This window comes from Notothenia rossii (assembly GCF_949606895.1).
Source record: "Notothenia rossii genome assembly, chromosome: 10".
NCBI classification, from domain to species: Eukaryota; Metazoa; Chordata; class Actinopteri; order Perciformes; family Nototheniidae; genus Notothenia; species Notothenia rossii.
In genome coordinates, this window is record NC_136908.1 from 58865234 (window position 1) to 58892536 (window position 27303).

Below are 27303 nucleotides of genomic sequence, written 5' to 3' on the forward strand. Positions count from 1 at the left end.
GCTAGCCGGCTCTGTTGTGATTGGTCAACCGCTTAGAGATGTCCCGCCCCTTAGCCTATCACATACAATGTGTTGGAGCTCATTAGAAGTTACATAATGATTACATTATGTTACGGAAATAAACAAAAGAGTCCAATGGAGTCGTTTCAGGCACGAAACTCCCTCTGGAGATAACACAGGAATTTTAGCCTTTGCAGACCATTAACACAACAACCTTTATAATACACTACAAGGAAGGGAAAACTCCTAAGAATAATAGGGCCCCTTCTAAGGTAGCAAACTTAAATACGTTATAGCACTGCACATTTACTTACCCATGGAAACAGCTGAAGAAATATATTTTTCATTTTGACATTATAAAAAACAAAATCCACGTGCGACGCAAAGGCTGTTGGAACCGACTCTGAGAGTTATGATCAGACGCTAAGAAATGAGAACAAGCCTGTAGCCTGAGCTCAATTAAATTGTCATCATAAGCCAGATATTTGTCATATGTGATGTTACATTAATATTCGTACTGCTGGCTGGTCCTCCAGGAGCTGGAGAGCAGAACAAAGGTCCTGCAGGAAAAACATGAGGATCTGAGGAAGGAGGTTTCCGAGAGACGACTGGAAGTCAGGTATTCAAACCATGTTGTCTTCTTTATATCTTCTCAGTTCTACTCACTTAAAGCCCTTTTTTTAATGAGACACAGTGCTGCTTATCAAAATTCTTCAGATAACAAGCGTTCTTTTTTTTGTGTGTGCGTGCCCTCACTTAATGCAAAGGAGTCTGACTGAAGATGTGGAAATCCACGAAACGCAGATATTAAGAGAACAGAAAGAGCTGGAAGACAAGACCGAGATCATAGAGCTCAAAGAGGTGTGTGTGTGTGTGTGTGTGTGTGTGTGTGTGTGTGTGTGTGTGTGTGTGTGTGTGTGTGTGTGTGTGTGTGTGTGTGTGTGTGTGTGTGTGTGTGTGTGTGTGTGTGTGTGTGTGTGTGTGTGTGTGTGTGTGTGTGTGTGTGTGTGTGTGTGTGTGTGTGTGTGTGTGTGTGTGTGTGTGTGTGTGTGTGTGTGTGTGTGTCAGCTTACAGCACACCCAATAACATAACAACATTTCTTTCTCTGTGTGTGTCTGACAAGGCTGAGAGAGCGCGGCTCATCAGCATCCCTGAGCAGGTTTTAAAGGAGATTGAACGGAAACAATCTAAAAAGGAGTAAGTACTTCTTAATATTCCTCATTGGGAAGAGAAGGACGGATGAGGTTTCAAACATAAGGAATAAAAATGAGCCAGTAAGGGTGCTTCAGTGAGAATACACTGAGAAGAAGAGACAGCAGAAACATCTTTTGAAAATTAAGTCGCTTCCTGCCAGTTGGTTTAAACCCTTCTATAATCCATCTCCTTCCCTTCATCTCCTATACACTAAGGAGCTGGATTGAACAGCACGAACCCGAGTTATCATACTGTAGTTTTCCGAATAGAAAGGTTTTTTTACTCAGTGTAAACTTGTGATTGATTGATTTGGCCTATAGGTACGGTGGCCGACAGGTGCAAATGCGGCCCAAAACATTTCCATTAGGAGAAACGTGCTGCATTTTCAAAAACGATGCAATCTTAAAAACACAAATGTGCCAAAACACATGCAAATGAAGGCAAATCTTCACCAACTTGACCACACATGTACACAATTTCTACAAGTGGTGTATAAACTAATCAGGGAGGCTGTGGCTAAGTGGTTAGTGTGCTGGACTTCGAATCAGAGGGTACTGTAGCAAGTTCGAGTCCCACTGCAGTCAGCATGTCGTTGTGTCCCTGGGCAAGACACCTCACCTCAAACTGCTCCTGTGGGGAATTCCCACAGCACTGAATGTATGTAAGTCACTTTGGATAAAATGGCACATTTCCACTGCAGCGGGGTAGCCCCGTTTAAGCGTCCTCGCTCGGGCCTCGGGCTGCCTCGCTGGCCGTCCGAGGTCGTGGCGCATTTCCATTACAGTTTAGGACCTGGGGTAGCAACGCAGTGTAGGCGGGGCGATCTGCTTTTTTTCGGCCAATGAGATGTAGGAACGTCGTCATCTTCTCGGTCGACCACGGTGTGCTTTTCTTTGACGTTGCCATTTTTGTAGCTCCTCCGTTTACAGAAATGCTGTGTATAAAAATGCTGCAAGCTTGCTTCTAGATATATATGCGACGCTAGGGATGATCCCGCGCGCGATCTTGTGACAATTCTCTCTGACCAATCAGCACTCGAGAGCGTTGATGTCACTAGTTCAGCCCTGGCCCTGGCCTGAGAGAACCACGATTTTATGGGGCCGGAAAAGAGGGAAAAAGTACCCGCTAGCCGGTGCTACGCTGTATGGAAAGGCCACCAAAAACTGGCCTGGCCGCTTGAGGGCGATTAAGGAGGCTTAAACGGGGCTACCCGCTGCAGTGGAAATGCGCCAAAAGCGTCTAACAAATTACATGTAATAATAATAATAGTAATAATAATAATCACTGCAAATAAAGAAAGCTTCAAAATGCTCAAAACACAATGGAAACGGGGACAGTAAAAAGTGATGCACACACCTGGGACCAAAGCACTTGTTGACATTTGAGGATTATATTCCCCTAATGGAAATGTTTTGGGCCGTTATAGCGGGTTTGCACCTATTGGCCACTTTAGTGGAACAAGAAAACAAATCATCTAAAAAAACTACTGCTAATTATACATTTCTTCATTAACTATCCTGCAAGAAGCATTCGTTTTGTAATATATCTTTCTAGCCACACTTAACTCCAAATGACAAACTGAAAAATGTGCACCGACAGTGAAATTATTCTCAATAATTTCAGAAGTCATTTGATAAAATGAAAAAAAAATCATATGCTCCAGACATCATTAATTTTAGTTTTCAAGTGCAGCTGCAGTCAAAAGCTCCTTCATCACCAGAGAATGGATCCACTGGCACAGCAGTCTCTTTTATGTTTATTTCACATTAATATTTGCCTTGCAAGTGATGCAGTAGAACTGCCATGCGAGCTGAGATTTGTAATTTGAAATTCACAAAGCTTAGGGGTACTGGAGGGTGTGTGTAAAAGATGTATGCACACACTCTGGTGTTTCATTAGATATGCAGTCTGGCAGTGCAAAAATAACTCTTGTCTTTGTCTCATACTTACACTTGTACTTTGTTTCAAATGTTCTATCACCTCCTTTGAACATGTTAGATCAGCAATGAAGAAGATGGAAACCCTAAATGTTGAGATTTTGGAAATGGAGCAGCATGTGAAGGAGGTGGAAGAGCGTAACCTTGTGCTGAGGTGGAAGAAGAAGGAGGTGAACGAGGAGCTGGAGGGCGTCACGGCCAAAGTGGAGGGCAGTCAGAGGGAGAGCAGACAGCTGCTGAAGGAGCAGGAGGTCAGCAGGGAGGAGGAGGCGGAGTGCACGGGGAACAGGTACGCACCACAGTCGAATAAAAGACACTATGGCAAGAGCTTCAAGCTGAGGTCAAATAGTAGAACATTGAAAGTCTGATCCTAACCACTTTTCATTGACCTCAATTAAAGACGTCACACAGTCATGAGAAGACATGAAGAAGTACTCATGGACATAAGAGAACTGAAAAGAGTGGTTTTGGCTCAAGAGGTAGAATAAGTTGTTCACTAATGGAAGATCGACAGTTTGTCCAGTGTTCATGGGAAAGACACTGAATTGCCCCAATTAGCTATGGCTTTCCTTTTGATGATGAACAAATACCCTTCAATTTCTCAGGAATACAGGAAAATAGACTTCTTTGGGATGCAGTTTATTTTAGTTTCATAATATCAGCAACGCCTTTGAATGGGAATTAGAATGAAATCCAGGTGAGCAGTTTGGCATCAGTGTATGAATGTGTATGTTGTGTATAAGCACTTTGATTAGTTGAAAGACCAGATAGGCCCTAAATAACAACAATTCCATCTAATATTTACTATCCGCAGTACCTGAAATGACACAAGGCTATGAAGCGACTGCAGAACTTATTGAAAATGGATTTGCTGCGATGAAATGTCAATGTTCCAAAGATGGACTACTATAAGAGCATCCTCGATACTTCCCCGTGTGTTCTCTCACCATGAGGTTTCATACAAAAAACGTATTTCTTCATTACCAAGGTTGGAATATTAGCTACTCACAAAAGGGAAACAAAGAGATTTGTTGAATGATGTGTGCTTAAATGTTTCTGCTGCAAGGAATTCTGGGACGGCATAATTTTATTTTTTCTCTTCAAGAAAGATCAAGTGTCACCTACTGAAGGTGATTATAAAAATAAAACATCGTGGAACTTCTATATAGTATTTAAAAAATCAACTTAGGCACCCCTCCCAAAAAAGTAATCCCATCCCTAGTACGAAGGAAAAGAGAGAGGGTTTTATTTTCTGACACTTGGTGAGTTCCCTGACACACCGGGGACACATATTTATGTGTAAAAGACATCAAAAAGTGCATTTTACACAATAGGTCCCCTTTAAGACTTTCCCATAAATATTTATGTCTAATTTCATTCAGTACAAATTGTCCTCAGCAACAAAGATTTTTGGACCACAGCCTCAGAGCGACAGGAGAGGTCTCTGCTGTGTGTTTCTCATGCTTATTGTTATTCTCCCCACCAGAGGTATCCTGGAAATGAAGCTGCAGAACATCATGTGCGACAGGAAGCACCTGTATGAGAGCCAATCTGTGCAGCTCAAGGAGAAAAATAGGTACGGATTGATGTGGAAAAATGAGCTCCATTGGGGCATCGGTGATTAGAGCTGGCGGCCCACATGCAGTATCTGCTGCCAAGTACACGGGGAAAGTTTCAGGCAATGTAGTCCTCTCTCTATCTCCCTGATTAAACACTGTATCACCAATAAAGGCACTCTCAGGCCCAAAAGGGAAATGTTGGTGTGAGAGTGTTGCTGTACTACTCTGTGAAGTGCCAGTGTTTACGTTTGACAACCATTCAAGACATTTGACATATTTGATTAGATCAGAGCTTTTGTTCCAACTGCATTCTAGCACGAACTCCAGAATATTTGACAGGAATGCATATATAATGAGGCTAATTCTGAGTTTTGTGTAGGAGTCAAAGCCTTATTTCACACGGATACATATTTAATAGGTGATTTTGTTTCTCTGCAGGCAGACACAAGCCCTCAAGAGGATGGAGCAGGCTTTGGCTCTGGCCAATGAGCAGCTAGAGCACACGCAATCCATCTACAATGATGTCAAATCTCAGGTGACCAGCAGATTGTGTTCCTTTAATTGGATTTTGGCACATTTTAGAAGCTAAAAGTTATTTTTTCAAAGAAGTTAAGACGTTTTTTTTCACATTCACAACCTTATTGGAGCTTATACATATTTGGAATTTACAAGCAAACCTCACAATGTTGAAATACTTTGGTTTGGAAAAGGGCTAATTTACACATTTCGGAAAATTCTGATAATAAATGTCACATTGACAGTTATTGGCACATTAAATCGTAATCTGTGTTACAACAGAAGCTCGTTTTTATACTTGAGCTTCCTGTCATTTCACTGATGTTCACATATTTTAAAGAGTCATGGGAAATGCGTCAGCACGAGTCACCGACGTACAGCAATATGAACGGAAATCACAATGGCACATCGGGGAATTCATGCATTGAGGACATATTAAAAACAAAGCAACAAGATTCATTCAATTCCAATAATTCATTCATTTTGCTGTGAAGGCCGTTTAGACGAGGATGTGTCACACTTGTTTCAAATAGGACGAACTCTGATTTAGCCTTCTTATTCCTGCATGGGCTAACATTTTTTAAATATGGAGCAGTGCAGCTCATACCGCTCAACAGGAGGCCTGAAAACCCAGCAGAGACGAGCCCGGAGACTTTCATTTTTCATTAGTTTCTGGGAAAAATAGTTCCAGTGTCACTGGATCCAACGGCTATCAGAGAGGCCTCGGAGAAACTCTGATATATAGTATTCATTATTGTGTAATCAATGTTTAATGTTTGATTCAATATGCACTGACTGAATTTGATTTCAAGTTTGTACGGGATGGTCTTTTATTCCTCTGTACAGTATGTCAACTCATGAAGTACAACCAGGGAACTAAATGATGATACGTGTATACAGCTCTTGAGATTCAGCGCTGACACACAGCAGATTTTTTTCCATAATGAACATTTTACCAGACTTTTTATTCCGACTTTACATTTTGACTTGTAGTTAGATGCTGTTCCTAACCAAGAGGCCAGGATTCAGCAGCGGATGGCGCTTCAGGGAGAGGTCGATGCTCTCAAAGCCGGCTTTGGGCGACAGGTGGGAGCAACATGCGTGGTCACTTTATCATAACAAGCTTGCAATTCAACTAACTGAAGCAGCCCTATTACTAATCTTTATATTTTCGGCTATTATTTTATATTATATATTATTTAAATCGTTTTTTTTCATATATATTTGTTTTAAATATATATCATAATATTTTAATAATTTTATAATATATTTATATATATTATATATTTATAAATATATATATATTTTTAAATATATGTTTTAGTTCTTAATTGACAACCATTTGAAGTAAACACCCTTTTAATATTTTAATTTTTTTATATCTTGTCTTTTTTTGTCCTTATTTTCAAATTCAGAAAGCAAAGTGATGAGACATAGCATTTTTATTTCATCCTTTGTCACATAGTTTAACAATACCTTTGGGGAATGGTCTGAATTTCTCTATCCATCTTCCTCGTAGTTTGTCCTATACTGTCTCGGTGACCCTTAATTGCCGTCGACTTGTGATATTTTTTTTTTACCTGAAAACGCCACAAAATGTGTTCACTAACTAGCTATCAGTAGCTGAGGAGGAGAGCCAGAAAACACAGCAGTCTGGGCTGATTCAGGATCTGCTGCGGGAGTCAAACCGCCTCCGACAAGAACTCCAAAACCTCAGCTGTCTGACGCAGATCAAAGTGGAGGAGAGGGGCCAGAAGCACCGAGATCTGCTTCGGGCTGAGGTGCAATGCAAGCACACACACACACACACACACACACACACACACACACACACACACACACACACACACACACACACACACACACACACACACACACACACACACACACACACACACACACACACACACACACACACACACACATCAAAGAGGAACAAAATGCAGGTTTTTAGAGAAACTAAAACTGACAAAAACCTAATTTCAAAGAGTGCTAATGGCCTTACTGCCCTGAAAAATATTACTGTCATCACAATGAGATCTTCTAAAAAGTATTTGAAGAAGATGTAGAGAAGAGCACATTATAGTTGAACTAAAAGGGGACATCTACATTTTATTTTAATGTTGGCTTCATCCCATTTTTCATGTCTACTGAAATCATAAAGTTGCTGCTTTTCTAATACACTATAGAGGGAACTTTGGGATTTTAAGCTTTGCAGACCATTTACATGCACACAAACCTATAGAAGACCCCCCAAAAGCATAATAGGGCGGCGGGCCTCTTTTTAGGCTTCATCTTATTTTTATGTCTATTTCAATCAGAAGTTGCTGCATTCCATATACAATGCCCCATGTGACTAAAGCTTATTTAGGTGTCTCACCACAAGCTCCAAAATAAATGTTTTTAGGAAACTAGGAAATCTCTCTCTCTCTCTCTCTCTCTCTCTCTCTCTCTCTCTTCATTTACTCACACTGTCAGAACATTGAAAAGTGCACAACCACCAATCTGATTTGAAGGGTTTTGTTTCTGAGCGCACACGCACATATCCACACCCACACAGAAGTGTTGATACTGTAGTTATAGCGCTGTAATTCTATCAGCAGCAGCTGAACCAGCACATCCGGGCGGAGCTGCGAGAAAAAGACCAGATCATCATGGACCACAAGAAGCTGAATGCTACGCTACAGCGCAGGTTGTTTTACCTTCTTTTTCCTTGTCAGCCAGCTTTTCAATAAACGTGTATGATGAGATAAAGAGGATTGGGGTTACAGAGAAGCTTTTAAAAGGTATTATTAAAACAGGAGTGTCCCAAATATGACCCGGGGCCAAATGCGGCCCGCCCACTATTTTGAATCGGCTGTCAGCAAATTCAAAAAGTATAATGGAATATGGCCCACAAATGAAACTTGTGCTTGTCTTATATTCTTAAATATAAATGTAAATATATTACACAGTAGCATTCATGTGTTAATAAGAACACTTTTCAAATAAATTCAGTCAATTCAAGTTGGAAACATTTTCTAACATATCTTAGTTGATAAGCAAAAATCCCAATGACCTGTTTGCATAACTTGAAATACACCCTTCATATTTCTCCTGATTATAATCATATTATAATTACATTAGGATCGCTAACACTCAGAGCTAACCTGTACTGGAGAGCATGTGTGTAAAGAAGCAGGAAGTAAAAAGGAACTCACCTTGTGGTATAACCGGCAAGAGAGAAAGCCTTTGGGCTCCATAGTGTTTCAGAAATAATCCTTGATAATCCATGATATGGCGTTTCATCACGGCAGAATCTGCCAGTAGCATCTCCCGCATGAGCTCAGACCCCTCCTTTTTTTCTTATATTAATTATTATTTTATTTTTTTAAACCTTTATACCCAAAATCAACACTTTTGAAACAGGAAGTGAAATAGAGGGATATGAGGCATGGCTAGAATGGGTGATCTTTTTGGTATTTTGAGCAAAACACGTTTTTTATACATTTTTATTAGGGTTGTCAAGTTAACGCATTAATAACGCGTTAACAATAATGCGTTAACGCATGTGTATTTTTTGTCCTCGGCCACCCCGTAGTTTCAGAGCGCATCGAGTTTAAAACATCTACAAGCTGATGCTGACAGCCCCGCTCCTGCCGCCCGCTTGTGGCAGACCACACTTCCACGCTCACCGGCAGGCACCGACTGGCCATCGGGAGGACCTGGAGGGTGTGTGTATGTGTGGCGCGAGCGAGCGAGAGAGAGAGAACAGGAACACCTTACGTGTATTGTTGTTGTTAGCATCTGGTGCTAGCTAGCTGCGCTAACGGATATAAGGAGCTGTTTAAATGAAAACAGAGGAGTGACATTTCGCCGACAACTGCGCCGAGCACTTGACTTTATGCAGGCAGACAGACACTGGGACATTGTGGGAAAAGTCAGCACACTCAACATGATTGCAGCGTCCAGGCAGCTCCCGTTCGAGCATATGCCTTGAGTTGCACATAGCTCCAACGATCCATCACAGTGTCTCTCCACACACACACACACACACACACACACACACACACACACACACACACACACACACACACACACACACACACACACACACACACACACACACACACACACACACACACACACACACACACACAGGGCCGCCCCTCCCTACAGGCCAATCACGCAGGCTGCATGGGGCCCCGCCTTGCGCAGGGGGCCTCAGCTGCTGTGCGCAGTTTTCTGCGCACCCCCCGCTGACACGCGAGAGTGAGAGGTGACAAGGGGAGCACGTCTATAACCCGACACCGTTGCAATGAATCGACATCTGACCAATCACGGCTTTGATACGGCCACTAGTGCAGGTGAAGAGATGTTGGTGAAAAGACAGTTTCAGTCCGGCGCAAGCAAGAGGGAAAAAAAACAAATCATGAAGTAACTAGAGCAGCGATACTCAACCCGCGGCTCGCGAGCCGCATGCGGCTCTTTTAAGTCCCACTTAAAAAAAAAAAAAAAAAAAAAAATTCTTTGAAAAACGAAAAACAAAGTCAGAAGAATTCATCAACATTTCATTATCACTCACAAGTCACACATCAGTCGTCGCCCCTCCCCCTCTGAATAGCCAATCAAATATTATGTCAGGTTTCGCGCTCTGATTGTTTCGCGCGAGATAATTGCTACGTCACACTGGGAAAACTATACAGCACTATGCAAAAATGGCTACGACTAAACGGAAATATGAAGAGGAATATCGAACATTTAAAGAGGACTGGGAACTGGAGTTTTTCTTCGTCTCCACCGGTTCGGGAAAATGCACCTGCCTGCTTTGTGACAACATCATTTCACAATTTAAAAGGTCCAATTTGCAGCGCCATCACGACACAAAACACCCGAAGTTTAGTACCGACTTTCCGAAAGGTGGAGAGCTGAGGGCGGAAAAGCTGGCTAGACTCAAACAGAACCGAACTGCTCAAAAAAACTTTTTCCACACTAATACGAGTGAAAGAGCGACAGAGGCATCCTACAAAATCACACATGAACTGATGAAAAAGATGAAGCCATATACTGATGGAGAAATGGTGAAGGACTGCATACTGCTGGCTTGCTCAACGTTGTTTCCTGAGAAAAAAGACCTGGAACGAGAGGCCAAAAAAATGCAACTGTCGGATTCTACTGTAGCTAGGAGGGCATCAGACATTTCAGAGAACATTGCACATACTCTTAAGGACAAACTGTCATCCGCTGAGTTTGTCAGCCTTGCAATGGACGAAAGCTTGGATGTCAATGACACGCCACAATTACTAATCTTTATCCGGGCGGTCAACAGTAAGCTTGACATTACAGAGGAACTGCTTGACATGGTTTCACTGAAAAATGGAACAACGGGCATTGAAATAAAAAACGCTGTGCTGGAAACATTACAGAAGTTTAACATTGGCCCAGAAAAAATCACAGCATTCACGACAGATGGCGCACCGGCGATGCTTGGTAAGAGGAACGGAGCCGTGGCCTTGCTGAAAGAGACGCTTAAAAACGGCGGGGTTGCTGCTGAGGGTATTTTCTCATACCATTGTATTGTGCATCAACAAGCCTTGTTTGCTAAGTTCAAATGTCTGAATGAAGTGATGGCAAATGTAATCGAAGTGGTTAATTATATCAGGGCCCGTGCAAGAAACCACTTAAATTTTAAACTGCTGTGTGAGGAGTTTGACACTCACTATGGAGATTTGGTGTTACACACCGAGATCAGATGGCTGTCTAAAGGACGTATGCTTGCACATTTAATGGACTTGATTGAACCCCTGAAAGCCTTCATTGTCGCCCAAGGGGAGACTTCCCGATTTTCCTTTTTGGATGATAAAGAGTGGGTGCTGTCTGTTGCGTTCCTGTGTGACATTACGCAGCACTTGAACGAACTTAATCTCAAGATGCAGGGAAGAAACAAGACCGTGTATGAGCTCTACACGGCTGTCAAAGTATTTTCTGACAAACTGGATGTACTCGACCAAAGTGTCCGTGGTTCTGATTACCGTTTCTTCCCCACCGTGCAGAAAGTGATGGCGAGGCATGCAGACGCTCTCCTGACCTGTCAATCTCAATTATGTGAGGTGCTAACTGAGCTCAAGCAAAACTACACATCCAGATTCCACGACTTCAAGGACCATAGCAATATTTTTCTACTTGTGAAAAACCCATTCCTGATTGAAGTCAATGAAATGAAGCAAATAAGCGACCAGCTCGGACTTGTGCAGCTTCAAATGGAGTTCGTGGAGTTAAAGAGCTCAGATGAACTTCAGCGTCAATTTCGGATTACAGATGTCGTGGACTTTTGGAAACTGGTGGGGCATCTACCAAATATCTCCAGACTGGCAAGACGCATCATCTCAATGTTTCCGTCCACATACCGGTGTGAAGCAGCATTCTCTGCGCTCACAAAAATAAAATGTCGCAACCGAAACAGATTGAGTCTGCAGCACACAACAGAGGCCCTCCGGATCACCGTTTCCAGCGCAGAGCCCGACTTCAAATCACTTGTGCGGCAGAAAGAGTGTCAGAAATCACATTGAGTGTGAAGTAAGGTCAACATTACTCTTCTGACAACCCCTGCTGTGTATAATCTGCTGTTATATGGACTGTGATTATCAGTAAACATGCTGTCTGTTATCTGTTGTTTTGTGTGTTTTGTGGTTGCAGTGAAAATAAGAAATCACAGTTATTGCACTGTACATTATGCTTTTCATTCTTAAGTAACATATTACTATTATTCATATTCTCAAATGCATAAAGGTTTCAGGGAGGAAAGGAGCGTTTTTGGATTGTGGCTCTTGCAAAAATATTTTTTCGTCAATGTGGCTCCTGATTAGGACAAGGTTGAGTACCACTGAACTAGAGCATCACTCGAAGGTGGGTTATTGTATGTGTCAAATGTACAACTTGCGAATGTTGTATAACTCAAATTGCCAATTGCCATATTAAAACATCAGCTGCAATTCACGACAAGAAGAAGGCAGTCTCTGCATAGCATATAGGCTAATGGGGATGCAGTTATTTCCAGCATTCTTTATTTACCATTCATTCAAGTATGTTATGCCTTTTATCTGCTAATGTACAGGAGGACGAGTGATAAACTGTCTGTCTAGTTGGCTGACATAACGGTCAAAGTTTACAGCCTAAAAAACATGGAGCATTTTTTCCCCTTTTATTCATTTTTATGTAAATGTGCACATTTCATGGTGATGCTCAGCCTCTCCCCTTAACTCCTGCAGTCATCATCATGTCAACCACAACACAGAGAAACACTGGTAGAAATGTGTGTGTCGTTGTTGATACATTGCTGACAGAGGGAACTACATTTGAATACAGATTTAAGAAATATCTGTTTTTGAGCATGTTATAAGGATGTTTTGTCATAATAAAATAATATAGCATTTATATTATTGAATTGATTATGATTATTAGTAGAAGTAGTTTATTTGCATTAATTATATTTTAATTACATTACATGTTACTTATTAGACACTTTTATCCAAAGCGACTTAGATATTCAATTCTGTGGGCGAACCCCACAGGAGCAATTTGGGGTGAAGTGTCTCAGGGACACAACGACATGCTGACTGCAATGTCGCTTGGGGCCCCGAGTTGGCCAGGGGCGGTCCTGCACACGCACACACACACACACACACACACACACACACACACACACACACACACACACACACACACACACACACACTCACACTTTGTATTGTATTATTGTATGAGAGAGGTTCCAGGTTGAATTGAGGCGGATCTTTTTAATGTTCAGAGGTTGTTGTGTTTAATATTCAGGAGAATATTGGTCATTGATCAAATGATAATAAACAAACATTTGCATAAAGCATATTTGTCCACTCATATGTTGATAAGAGTATTAAAAACTTGAAAAATATCCCTCTAAGGAACATTTAGAACAGATACAAAATGTGCGATTAATCGCGATTAACTATTTTAATCGACTGACAGCCCTAATGTTTATATATCTGAGACCTATGCTAATGCCTAAAAATAGCATGATAGGTGCACTTTAAAAGAAGCTTAATCCCTGCATTTTCCCATGTACACTATAGTGGGGTGGTAATTGTATCCCTGGTTATTTGCTTGGCTCCTCTGATCTGAGCTGGAATCGCAATTAATTCAGACATCTGCACATGTTGTCTGGGTAAAGAACCCTAACTTCCTAATTGGTCATACTTCAGTGTTCAGACACAGTCTAATGCATCTGGCAGCACCCAGCACAACAGCAGACTGTCTCTACATTCAATTAGCTCCCCAGCAGTCTGACGTGGATCCGCCCCGAGCATCTAGCGGAGCAAAAACAGGGCAGGATGATGATGGTGGTGTTTATCCTCTCTCTGGAATTGTAATAGACAAAACGTTAGCGTATTTAGCAATCACTGCTGACATTTCTTCCATGAGCGGTTGATTGAAAAAATCACACTGCATGAAACATCTTTTTGATCCACTAATTATTTGTGATGAACAAACAAATAAGTGTTCACCATGTTTACTTTCTTTTATCAAGATTTTTAACATTTTGTTGCTGCCAAACTTTATTTAAAGGGGACCTAGAGTCAGCTTTTGAAAAACAGTCATTGGATATTAAAGGTCCCCTATTATACTTTTTTTTATCAATATATTACAGGTCTCAGATATATAAAAAAAACATGTCTCTGAAGTGTTTGGCTCCAAACACCCAACATATCATTGCAGCATTACCCATAATCCCCTCTGTTTCAGCCCTGTTTCCAAAGTGCTGATTCTCTGTCTGTTACTTTAGATGAAAATAAGGAGCCCCTCCCCACGCCCCTCTGAGAGATATTTGGTTAGAAAGAACACAACGGTGCTCTAGGAGGAGATTCAGGTGATAAGGTGGAGGGGGGGGGGGTTACCTTGGTTGGTGATTGGCTAATGGTCACACAAGCCAAAAAATCGTTATGACATCATAAAGTGGCCAAAATCGTTTTTAGAGAAATGGATCAGGACAAAAAGTGAGCAAATATTTGTTCATGAAACTTTCAGAATCTCTTATAAAAAACGGGAAAAAGTGGATTTTGCATAATAGGTGACCTTTAAGATTAAGACACTCTATTACAAACTCACAAGGTGAAAACATGTTGCTACTGGTCAATGTGTTTTACAGCTATCACCGGCTGAGTTCATGTTCAAAAGGAACAAATAACTATACAATGAGTCAAAATAGGCGCCAGGTGTTCTAGGACGGGCTCGTTTTTCTAATCTGTGTTTTCTCCTTTAGAGTCCTACAGTACTGTAAGCTGTGCAACATGATTACAGAGGAGAAGAATAAGTATGTGAAGCTGAAGCAGATCGCCTCTCAGACCATCACGGAGCTGATGGAGCAGATTAAAGTGCTGGGAAATGAAACGGAGATCCAACGATCCATTGTCATCCTCAAGAACCGGTGAGGAAAGAGGGGGACTAATGCAGAATAGAAGGCATAGACATCCCATAATCAAATACTGTAATAGCTGTGTGACAAATGCTTCGTCTGTAATGACTAAAAGGTTGATTTTATGATATATCTGGAATCCCAATAATTGTTATTACTTTTATGATATACCTTTTTGTTTGTTCATCCCAGATCACTCACTAAGGCTCGTATGAGGCTCTCCAACAGCTCCAAAATAAGGGACAAACTGAACAATGACATCTCCAAGGTTCACACACACACACACACACACACACACACACACACACACACACACACACACACACACACACACACACACACACACACACACACACACACACATACAAACACTAACACACATAAACGCTGTTGTTTAAAATGATTTAGGGGAACAGGGTTGAGTTTTTCACAGTGAGCTCAACTCGATAGCTGTCATAAACAAAGTTCAAGAGCCCTTTTTAAGGCGGGAAAGCCACATCCAGTTTCCCCGAGTATTTTTCATTGTGTGTTTCATAAAACTGAAAACAGAAAGTCACTCACAGTTCAGTATATAACGGTTTGTGAACATAAGAGCTGTCTACGTTTATTCTCTGTTGTTTTGAAGGTGGGGAAGGTAAATCACTTCAGAAACACTTGTTGTTATATTCCATGGAATGCTCTTAACATCCCGATAGCGATGGATATATTAAATGCTTTGACAATAAATACATAAAAAAATGTCACCTGTGGAAGCCGTGGTACTGTAAAAAGCACGACCAATCATCTGAGCTGGCCCGGCTAAAATAACTGGATGGCCTACCTGCCTGTCAGCCTTCCATCTGTGCACAAACTTATCTCGTGCCCTCATTGGTCAAGTGCGCGTTCGTGTGTGTTGGAGGAGGGGCTCTGTGAGGAAGTCTGAAGGAAGTGGCAGATTTTTTCCGGTTGTGTATTTTCAAACTCTAGCGCACTCGAGCTGGTTTCTCCAAAATTACCTACCTCACCTTTAAGCTAATTTTATAGCAGCATATTTCGGCTGCACCAGAGAAAACTAAAAAGGATTTGTAGATCAACTTGTCACGGTAAACAAGAAACTTTAAGCACTATCTGAATATTAATTGTCTTGTTTTATTGGGATTTTTTCAGTTATAATGTGAAAACGTAGCCTATATTGTTATAAACTAATATTTAGGATGAAAAAGGGTTCGGATAACAGATACATTGAATCAGAATCAAGTTTATTGCCAGGTAAGTTTACACATACTGTACAAGGAATTAGCTTTGGTATCTGGAGGTGCGAGCATAAATAACCTAAAAAAATAAATTGCAAAAGTATATAAAAAAAGAAATATATAAGGATATCAAAAAATAAGTATTTTTAAGAATCAATTTAGCATTAAAAAAGGATGCTCAAGACAAGTATTTACACCACATTTTAATGTTAACTATACAAATAAAGCTTATTTCAATGATTAGACTGAATTCTAGGCTACGCTGCTTCAAGCTTGGGATAAAAGACATTGAGCATGATGGATAATATCGTCCTTTAGTAAGTAGTTATACACAAAGAAGGATTTATAATGGATGGGGCTGTACGTAAGGAACTAATATGCTTCTGTAGTTCAGCATTATCAAATGAAATCATTCCATTTAAACTCCGGTAGAATTAGAATTGGGAGGGATGAACCCCTCTTTAATGGTCTCACATGCAGAGCACACAGCACACACAGTGAAATGTGTTCTCTACTTTTAACCCATCCTAGTACCAGGAGTCTATACTGGGAGCAGTGGGCAGCTATTGTACAGCGCCCGGGGAGCAATGGGAGTGAGGGGGGGTTAGGGGGGTGTCCCGTGCCTTGCTCAAGGGCACCACGGCAGGGCAGGAGGTGAACTGGAACCTCTCCAAGTAGCAGTCCACACTCCATATTTTAGGTCCGGTCGGGGACTTGAACCGGCAACCCTACAGCTCCCAGTCCAAGCCCCTACTGACTGAGCCACTGCTCATATGTGCGCCGTGCAAGTTCCAACAATCAGAGTGAATGTTCCCTGCGTCTCATGGGGTCAAAAAACATATCACACCATTTGTATTATCTTTTAGGTTGCCTGGAAACACCGTCAGATCACTCAGGAGTATGAGGACGACAAACTGGAGTTGATGAAACTCACAGAAATGATCAACGTCCAGGAGCACGCACTTCTGGAAACAAACAGGAATCATGAAACAGCCATACAGCGCCGCAACTCGCTGTATGTTCACCACTTTACACCGATATTAGCTGCCAGGTGGATCTAAACTACAAATGTCAAATCATGTGTCTTGATGTGTGTGTGTGTCCGACAGTGGCGTTCAGCTCCTGGAGCACGAAGAGGTGTTATTCAGCTCCTATGAAAAGGTGAACATCCAGGAGGCGGCCATAACTAAGGGCTACATGACACTGGAGACCCTGGAGAAGGAGACGAAGGATTTACAGCTGGAGATTAATGAAGAGGAGAGACAGATCGACCTGAAGAAGAAGGAACTGCCCCTCAGGAAAAAGTCGGAGGAGGACATCACCATGCTGCAGATAGAGGTAGGAAGAGACAGATTCACAGCCACATTCAAAATGATTTCTTAACAATGTGTTCCCAATCTGTTGTTCCACACTGATAGCACATAAAAAATAGGCATCTACACTACACTTGCTGCAAACCATACTAAAAAAATGTAAACATTGACTTTAATTAAATGTATTGTGTCAACAGATTTCACATCACTGTATGAGGTATTGCTTTCAACTAACCTCATGTGAAATCTGTTGACATAATACATTTAATTAAAATCACTGGTTCAGTTTTTCACTATAATTACTTGAAGACGTTGTGGCTGGAAATATGTGGTAATGCATAGAAATCATTCAACAGTGATGATGACACCCACTTCTCCTTTGTTTGTGTCTCGTCTCATTCCTGGCAAAGAAGATATGTAATTACTCTTGTATTTTTTTTAACTGATATGTGCTTTAAAAGAAACCTCGCTGTATGGTTACTTTTGTCACAGCTGAGGTGCACTGTACTGTTAATACTAATGGAATCAATTGGCATTAATGTCACGTTGCGCCCATTTCCATCCGCGTTGATCATCACTCAATGTTCTATGTATATTTGTGGAGTGATGAGGCCCGCGCCTAGACGCCAAACTCAAACTATATGCTGCTTCTTATAAACATATCAAATAAACACAAGAGTTGCCTGACTGAACCGTAGTAGATGGGAACAAGCCCGATTTGTCAAAAATGTGCTATACATCTTGAAATAAACATTTCTATACATTTTCAATTTCGCCCTAAACCATTTTTCTTAGCTTTTTTTATTTTTTACCATATTCCAGTTTCTAGACGCCACAGAATTATACTGTAACTAGCACATACTGTCCCTCACTTTTCCACTATATAGATGAGACTAACACCTACGTCACTTCCCGGGTGAAAATTAAGGCCCCGCCCACTTTTGGGGGAAACCAACGCTGTCATTTGAATGGCGGTCAATACAAATTCTGAAGTTTTTGCCAATCCGATCAGAATATTTTTTAAACTGTGGATTTTTGGATCTTCAAAGAGCCCGGTTGCGATGGCCAGACAGGCAAACAATGACATTAAATCATTGGAAATCGAGGATCGGTGTCGATATATGGTTAAATTAAAATCAGTAGGCGAGGCCGTAATTTCGCCAGCTGTTACTCTCATGAGCGAGGCGGAAAATAATAGTTGTATCATGCCAAAAAGCTGCTGTGTCATTTATTGCACGTCAAACATTAAAACAAATCCAGAGTTCGGTGTTTCTGTACTTCCTCTAAGAAAAAAGGACAGTAAAAGAAGAGCTCGGTGGCTTCAGGCTTGATCGCCGTTCAAATGACAGCGTTGGTTTCCCCAAAAGTGGGCGGGGCCGTAAAGTGGACATCGATCGCCTACTGCTATATTTAACCATATATCGAGCCCGATCATCGATTTCCAATGGCTTAATGTAATTGTTTGCCTGACTGTCCATTGGAATCGGGCTCTTTGAAGATCCAAACATTTCTGATCGGATTGGGAAACTTCATTTGTATTGACCGCCATTCAAATGACAGTGCTGTTTACCCCCAAAAGTGGGCGGAGCCGTATTTTTGGCCCCGGAAGTGACGCATTTGTTACTCTTATCTATAAGGCAGAGGTTTTTTTAAAACAACATTGTTCTTACACCATTACTACGGTTTCTTTGAACACCCACCAAAAGTAGAGATGTTATCGCCTCGTTTTTAAAACCGATCCACCCTTTGTTTTGTTGAGGTGGAATGACTGTGTTCAAAAGTTTGACAGTGACGGTACTCCTGCACAAACATACTCTTCAGACAGACAAGCGGAAAAGAAAATGAATATCTAAACCAAGAGGGACAAACCAAACCAAACACTGCGCTAGATTCTCAGAGACAAACCGAGACACACATGAATAAATGATATAAAAACACAAACATATTCACTTTGCCATACTCAGAGAGTGACAGTTGGGGGAAGGAGCTGGATCTGAGAGGGTCCATGAACGCCACACACACACACTGAGTTTCCCTGTGGATTGGGTGTGTAGCTGCTCTGGATCACAGTGACTGATTTTGACTTGCTGCTGCTGGACCACATTTCTCTCATCTGAGCCTTGTGCTCTTTTGGATGAATGCAGTGTTGGAACTGAATTCACCATGTGCTGCTTTTTTCGAAAAATTCCCCTTTTCCCTTTTCTCCATCTGTTTACTCCTTCTGCTGTTTATCGCTCGCAACAACAGGACTTGTCGGCGCCATCCTTTTTGCTTTTACTCTTATTTTGTATAGTTTCTCTTATACTCGGTTTCTTTACTCTTTCCTTTCTTAACTTTGTTTAACCATCTTGCCTTTCATTGTTCCCTAGAGGCATTCTTGATGTTTTTTATTATATTTAATTAAAAAGCCCCTCAGACCTGATTTGCCTTTTTCCATATTTTCTTATCTGACTGACCTTTCATTTGGCTGTAGACACAGAACATTCCTACCTTTTGTCCTATTGTTTGTGTTTGACAAGGAATGCCTGTTAGTTAGACACTCCTTAATTTTCTTCATTTCTTAACAGCCATTTGATAGATTACAATTATACTTTGCAAAGGAATTCGTAATCCCAAGAGAATAACTCCTATTGATACCCTGACTTCTTCTCTATCGCCATCGTGACGTTTCCTTTTAGTTTTGACTGGAATATCTCCACAAATATTGAATTGTATTGATATTGGAACTTTTGCTACGTCCCCCTTAGGATACATTGAAATTATAACATTTCTAATCCCTAACTGTATTTGTCCAATACTTTGGTTCATAGTGATATACTTAACTAATGACTTCCCATAAGCTCAGCTGTACAATGAGTTTTATGCTAAAAAAGCAAATGCTAGCTCAAATTGCCAAAATATTGCTGTGTTCCAATGTTGGATTATTCCGTTTGCACACTTCCATGTAGAACATAAACACTGTGTAATTACTTGCCTACTGTGTTCATTTTGACAGGGTACTGCTTACCAAAAATGATCATCGCCGCATTTAAAAAGCTTGTTCCTTTCAGTGGCAAATTGCTACTCGACAGAGCATTCGCGCCAATATCAGATGGTGATTGTTGCCGGCCAAAAATCTGCCTTCTTGTTCGCTCACTTAGAATTTGTATTCCGGTAAACTTCTGCGACTTCCTCGGCCACCATGTTCACAAGTTTGCTGCTTTCTTCCTTGAGGGTAAGTGTCCAGTGTCCAACACTTTGATCGTTATGAGTACACCTTCTTTTTTCTCTTTTTTGCCTTAGTCAATCAATAAAAATGGGCGTATTCACTCGAAAAAGGCAAGTGTTAGTGCATTTTTTATTTTTTTATTTTACTATACTTACTTTTTTGCATGTCCTTGTTTGTCTACCCTCCCTCATACTGTAAAACGTATTTGAGTTGTCAAAAGACTCAGCGTTAGATAATACCATTGTAAACCTGCTAATCATTAGCACGTTAGCATTGTCTGCCGCTGCTAGCATAGCTGTGGGTCTCATTCGGATACTCGTGAAACTTCTCCAACTTTTTTAACATTTAAAAGTTGCATCTCTAATTAGTCTGTTCATTCATCCGTCCACTCTGTCCTCATATCTCCCTCCACTTGTGTAAATAGCAAATCATCTCCTAAATCACTGCTCCCCTCGTACAGCCTCTGTGTACAGAAAGTTAATCACTTGGGTCTCTCCTGTTGCGGGAAGTTTGCCAGCTCAATTCCTTCTCCCGGTGAATTCACTCTCTATGCGAGTTTAATTTCCATGCTACAGCCTCACTGTCGATTCTGTTATATATATATTGTGTATTTGTATTCATCTGTGACCGGTTTATCTGCTCATTCCAGACGGACCCCCCGACTCCCTCCCTTTGATGGGAAATGTTGACAAAGATAGATCGGGCCATCTGTGAGACTATTGAAGTTCAATATAGTCTGAGGCTCTTATTTGCTCTATGGAATTTTAATTGCGGGAAAGTAAACGGGGTTTGATGTTGGATTTACTACTTGTTTATGAGTCGCTGGCACGTCCGCACCTCAAGCACGCACACAAGTGCATCGATGCTCACGCAGACATCAGCGCAATGTGTGTGAAGTTGTGATAATCTCCATGCAGCCACATCTGAATATTGTTCCTGTAATGACCAGTCTGTTAAGTCACATGCGCTCATAATATTGCCAGCATACAGGCAGATGTATTTGTGGAATATACACACAGTCAGTAAGGGAGTAGGATTTATAACCGGGAGGGGCTGATGACATACTGCACTGTCCCTGTGGTGGTGACTCATATTGTTTGTCTTCCTGCTGTTACATTTTTCCCCAATATGTCTGGGAGTTATTACCATGGGGAAACCCGCGGTGAATTGAGTCTCGATAGATGTGTGCAAGTGGAAGTGTGTTGTATGTGAGAGGCTTCACTTCGGGTAGAGAGTAAGGCTGATAACACGAGGACTTGACTCTTCAGACTGCAGCCTAATTTTTACCCATGAATATGAATGTCCAGCTTTCTAACTCAGGCAGGACTTTAGACCAGGTGGTAGGTGTGGATGCCAAACGTAGTCAAAATGGTGTCAATTGTTTTCGTTGTAAGCTCTGCTGAATATTCCCATTTGCAGATTTCATTGTACTGGCTACTAACTTGTTTTTTATACCTTTGCTGCTCATTTTCACTGTTGGGGTAGTAGCTCCAAATGATTCGCAATTACAAAAATATTCAAGTATCCTAAGAGTTTGTATTGATATCTTACAAGTTAGTTCTAATGTGCGTGTATGTGATGTCCAGCACCTCTCTAGCAAACTACTTGAAGAAATTGATAATTACAAAATTGAAGGTTGGATTAAAATTACTTTCGAAATGGCTTTAGCAAAAGGCTTTTGTTTACCTGCCTGGATTACGGTGCCCGACATGTGCAAACGTGTGACAAGGTCAACAAGCATCACTTTTTAGTGTCCCTGGTTCCATGTGTTTTGACCTTTTTGCAGCGTTTTTTTAATTTGCAGCGTTTTTGACCAATGCATATTTATTGGCCGCCATATTGGACAGATATTGCAAAAAATAAATAAATAATCTCAAATAAATACAATTAGTAGAAACATGCAACAAAAATACTCAATACTGTGGGCAATCCCCACAGGAGCAATCTGGGGTGAAGTGTCTCAGGGACACAACGACATGCTGACTGCAGTGGGGTTTGAACCTGTGACCCCCTGATCCCAACACCAACGCACATCCCACTGCACCACACGCCTCCCAGTATAATGCAATTGATTGTTTGGATGGAGTCCCATTCTAATGCAGCTTTAATAGAGAATGCAATCTCCTCTTACTGCACCTCTTGTTGTTATTACTGTGAGGTGAGGTAAGCCATGTATATTGTTGTACACAAGGCAAGCATTCACACTTTTATTCATGTTTTCCCAGCTCAACAAGTTGTACTTTTTAAAGTGCACCTATCATGCTATTTTAAGGCATATATTATGGGTCTCAGATATATAAAAATATATAAAAACATTTTTTTTGCTCAGAATACAAACAAATCATGCATTTTAGACATCCCTCATACCCCTCTATTCCAGCCTTGTTAGAGAAACACGGATTTTGGGTCCTTAGCTTTAAAAAAAAAAGAAAAAAGGAGGAGGCGGAGCTTATGCCTGATCAGAATTCTACCGGAGATAAAGTTAAATTCTGCTGTAATGAAACGCCATCCTGTTCTAAACCACATCAAAGATTATTTCTGAAACAGTATGGAGCTCAAATGCTTTTTCTCTTGCGGGTTTATCACAAGGTGAGTTCGTTTTTTATTTCCTGCTTTTTAAACACATGTGCTCTCCAGTACAGGTTAGCTCTGAGTGTTAGCGAGGCTTGCTAATGTAAACAAAGACGAGATTACGTCCAAAACACGTCAGGCATTGTTCCTGATAGCGCTGTGGTCCCGCCGCCGATTTGACATCATATCGGCAGCAAATCTGTATCCGCTCGTTGTACCCCCGTTTTTTAAATATTTGGGTACAGAGGAAAAGAGAGAGGGTTTTATTTTCTGACGCTGCGTGAGTTCCCCGACACACCGGGGACACATCTTTATGTATAAAATACATCAAAAGGTGCATCTTGCATAATAGGTCCCCTTTTAAGTTTTAGTTTATCCACCTTATGTGGACTTTGGCACTCTTTAACCTGTCCGGGCTCAGGATTACGCGGGTAGAAGGAATCCCAGTGCATGACTTTTTGAAGGTTCAAGTACAGTCTGAACACTTTAAAGGTAATTCGCAGAAATCCTTTTAATGTCTTGTATGAGCCTAGATTTAGCCTGAGGTCCTTTACAGACGTAAAGAGTGATAGAGAGGGCTTTGAGCTGTCAAAGGTTTTCAAGGCTGTGGGGTGATTCGCTTGAGGAATTCAGGCCTACACTCAGTGTTATCCTCCAAAATCTCTTCTTCCTATATATTTTTATACCCCTTAATACGTTTTTTACCCCAGTGGCCTTATCTGACATTGTGCTTGCATTGCTTATTGATTTTATGTTTTGAAACATGTGTTGCTCGCAATGTTTTCTAACATCACTAACCCCTGTAATCCCCGCTTTCGGTCGTGCTCTCGCTCAAAGAAACAGACACTTCAGAGCAATATTACTGAGTATTAATATGACCTGCTGTCAAATATTAATGTAGAAGCCAGGTTCAAATGTATATTTCCATAATTTACTCCTCATTTTCCAGCTTATAAAAGCTTTAGTTCAGCTTCCCTGCTCTCATGTTCTGCTTATTAACCTTATAACCTTATTATGATTATGATGTCACTCCTAGTTTACTTTGCTGACCTTTCTACGACGACCCTTTGTCCTTTATTGCCTTTAATTGAAAGGAACTTTGTAACCTCGTTTTGGGATTTTAAATAGGGTCATTATTTATTATTACTACACTTTGCAGTGTGCCATCTATTATGTGGAAGGCAAATTGTATTCCACTGTCACACGTACAATGCTTTACAGCGTTCATGAGCCAAGAAAGCAGCGATTGTTTGTGACAGACAGATGAAGAAAACAGAGAGGCAGGCAGGCAGGCATGAACAGAGACGCTGACACAGAGACAGATCAATGCAAAGAGAAAGACAAACATCAACGCGTTCGAGCAGACGGGGATAAAAATGTTAAGAGGGAGGACACGACACAGTGAAGAGATTGATGGAGGAGCGGAGAGGGGAGAGTGACAGATGTGCGCTGGGTGCCATTCATCATCAAGTGTTTAAGTGGTTTAGGGTGGTTACGTACGAGGACATAACTCAGATCAGTCAGACTCGTGAGAGAGGACTTGGGCACACACTGGTTTCAGACGTCTATACAAAAAAAAAGATTGTCATGTATTAAAGGGGCCCTATTATGCTTTTCCTTAGGTGTGTTATTTAGGTTTCTGTGCATGTAAATGGTCTGGAAAAGCAAAAATCCCAAAGCTCCCTCCCACAGATTCCCCCCCTGCCTGAAACGCCTCCATTGAACTCATTTACATCCATAACACAGTGACATTGCGCTTTCTTGGCGAGCGCTCGAACACATTGTAATTGATTGGCTAAGGGGGCGGGTCATGTCTAAGCGCTTGACCAATCACAAGGTCTAAGGACAGAGGGTGTCGTATTCCTGCTCTGTATACACTGTAAAGCCCCCTGAGACAAATGTACATTTTTGATATTTGGCAATATAAAGAAACTTTGATTGATTGAATGGTTGACCAATCAGAGCAGATTTGGCTCTGGTTTCAGACAGAGGGTGAAAAGAGGCACAGGCAGTATGAGAACAAATAAAGCGCTTTTTGAACATTAAAGCATGGAGACATGTCCCAGTAGAGACAGTAAATACTCAAATAAACCTGAAAATGAGCAGAATATGTCTCTTTAAAAGTTATGTTCTGTGTAGAAACTGCTCCTAATTGGCCAGTTGTGCACCAGCTCAGGTCAACATGATCTGCTCTTGGCTACGCCTCTGCTCAGGTGTCCCCGATCTCACCTAATCACTGCAAGGAAGGCAGGAGGCGAAGTTTTGGACACTCTGCTGCATACTGTGTTAGAAAGTATTTTATCCTGTGTATTATTTTGGCTTTCTTTCTGAGTTGAGTTTTGTTTTAGTTTAGGGGGGGGGGGAGAGTTCTGCATCCTACAGCCCATGGTGTGGCCGGCCCAGGCTTCCTCCATCTTTCTGTTCTTTGCTGCCTGTCCTCCAGACTTGTCCTATTTTAAATTAGTGTTCAATAAAATCATGTGGTTGTTGTAAACTCTATCTGGTTTGGCGTTTTAAATATACGCCACGGGTCACAACATGAGCCCCAAATGTTGTTGCTATGCTGCGGCCGTAGCAGTCAGACACCATTTCAGTTTCCATCCATCTCCTGTCTGATTCTGTCTCGCACCTCTCACTCTCTATCTCTTCCTCATCTCCTCACTCTGGACTTCACTTTATCTTCCTCCATCTGTCAGCCTTTTATCAGTCTGTCCGTGTACGTCTCTGCTTTTCATTCTATCAGGATCAGCGTCTCCCTTTTCTCAACTCTTGTTTCCCCGCGAGAGCATCCGCAGCCTTTCCAACACCTCCCTTAATCACATGGCAGTCATACTAATAAATGAAAACCTGAGTCACGTGACATTGACGGAGCGCTGCACACTGCGGTCTGTTTGAATCAGACTCGCTGTGCGGAGAATTCATTCATCTCTTCCAGGGAGGGAAGGGGAAATGGGAATCATCCCTTTGTTCCACGCTGTCTTCGGATGCTCCGCAGATAATCTCTCGCGTTAGATGCAGGCACGTGAACATGCGCAGGTGCGTGTACGTGCACACACCTTATGGTTGAGTGGAGGGAAGCTAATGTTTCATAAGCTGGGTCACTGCAGGTCAGACCCCTGTGTCCAACATTTTTCTACCCCCTGTTTCTCCTCCTCTTCCTGTCCCTCTCCTCTCTTGTCTCCATATTTCCTATTTTCTCCTGTCTCCCTTCACTCATCCGATTTGTTTTCCTTCTTTCTATTTTCTGCCATGTCACGGCTCCTTGATCATCTCGGCTTTATACAGTACATTTTTTATATATAGACTTCCTTTATTCCCATTGCTTTAACGTCCCTGCTGAGGGACTGTATCTGCTTGAATTGCTCATTTCCATATGCACACCCTGCACAGGTGAGGAGGCCACTTGCCTCCTTATTTGTCTTTGTCTCTGTAATCTATTTTAAGTACTAGAACCATCCATCTGAGCAGGTGAAGCAGATGTGAGTTCATATCATCTTTATTCAAATGTACTTAAGCAGTTTCTTTGAATTTCACATCTCTACGTATCTTTAAATAGTGTATGCACAGCTAATAACCATTTGCTTTAATAAGATACTGGAGTTCTGTATGCCAGAGCAGATCATTAACTCACCCCCCCTCTGTGTACTTTAATCCAAGAGTATATGTGTTTTTTACATGCATGTAATCCCAGTGTGTGCCGCTCTACGCTCAAACAGTGTTTCCTACAGGTGTTAGCATTGTTAGCTCTTAGCCTCCTGGTTCAGCCATCTCCATGTTGAGAGGCTCATCGATTTGCTTGACTGCATTTCATTGGTTGGATGAATATTATTACCTATGCTATGAGGTAATGGCTATCGGCTCAGTTTGTCTGATTACAGAAAACTGCAGGCAAGTTTCACGAAATCTGACTTAAAGGTACCGGATGAAGAATACACATTACGTTTCTCTTTTGTATTTTTGTCACATCGCGAGAGATACGGCATTATTGCTGCATTTATGTGTTATATGAATAAAAGCAAACATAATAATAATAATAATAATAATAATAATAATGCATTACGTTTTGTATTAGAGCGCTTTTACAGGTGGTCAAAGCGCTTTACAAATACACATATTAGACATGTAAGAGTCATTACTGTGGACATTACCCACAGAAGCAAATGCGGGTGAAGTGTCTTGCCCAAGGACACAACGGCCTGACGCAGTGGCGGCCGAGGCGGGATTCGAACTGGAGTTCACCAACGCTCTACCCACTGCGCCAAAACCGCCCCAACATGTGCTCCTAACCTGGACAATTCATTAACGCCACCTTGTGTAAATCCACTTCTTGTTTAAACTCTGAACT

General features: G+C 41.4%; 1 protein-coding gene across 1 annotated transcript in view; it reads left to right on the forward strand.

Moving 5' to 3' along the window:
- ccdc146 (coiled-coil domain containing 146) overlaps window positions 1-27303 on the forward strand; it is a 42689-nt gene that overhangs the window by 3389 nt on the left and 11997 nt on the right. The window contains exons 4-17 of the mRNA XM_079655689.1: window positions 388-409; window positions 537-619; window positions 768-861; window positions 1125-1198; window positions 3194-3421; window positions 4619-4708; window positions 5130-5226; window positions 6201-6293; window positions 6821-6988; window positions 7811-7899; window positions 14482-14646; window positions 14827-14902; window positions 16733-16881; window positions 16976-17204. Coding sequence (XP_079511815.1) covers window positions 388-409; window positions 537-619; window positions 768-861; window positions 1125-1198; window positions 3194-3421; window positions 4619-4708; window positions 5130-5226; window positions 6201-6293; window positions 6821-6988; window positions 7811-7899; window positions 14482-14646; window positions 14827-14902; window positions 16733-16881; window positions 16976-17204 — 1657 coding nt within the window. The remainder of the gene's footprint in view (window positions 1-387; window positions 410-536; window positions 620-767; window positions 862-1124; window positions 1199-3193; window positions 3422-4618; window positions 4709-5129; window positions 5227-6200; window positions 6294-6820; window positions 6989-7810; window positions 7900-14481; window positions 14647-14826; window positions 14903-16732; window positions 16882-16975; window positions 17205-27303) is intronic.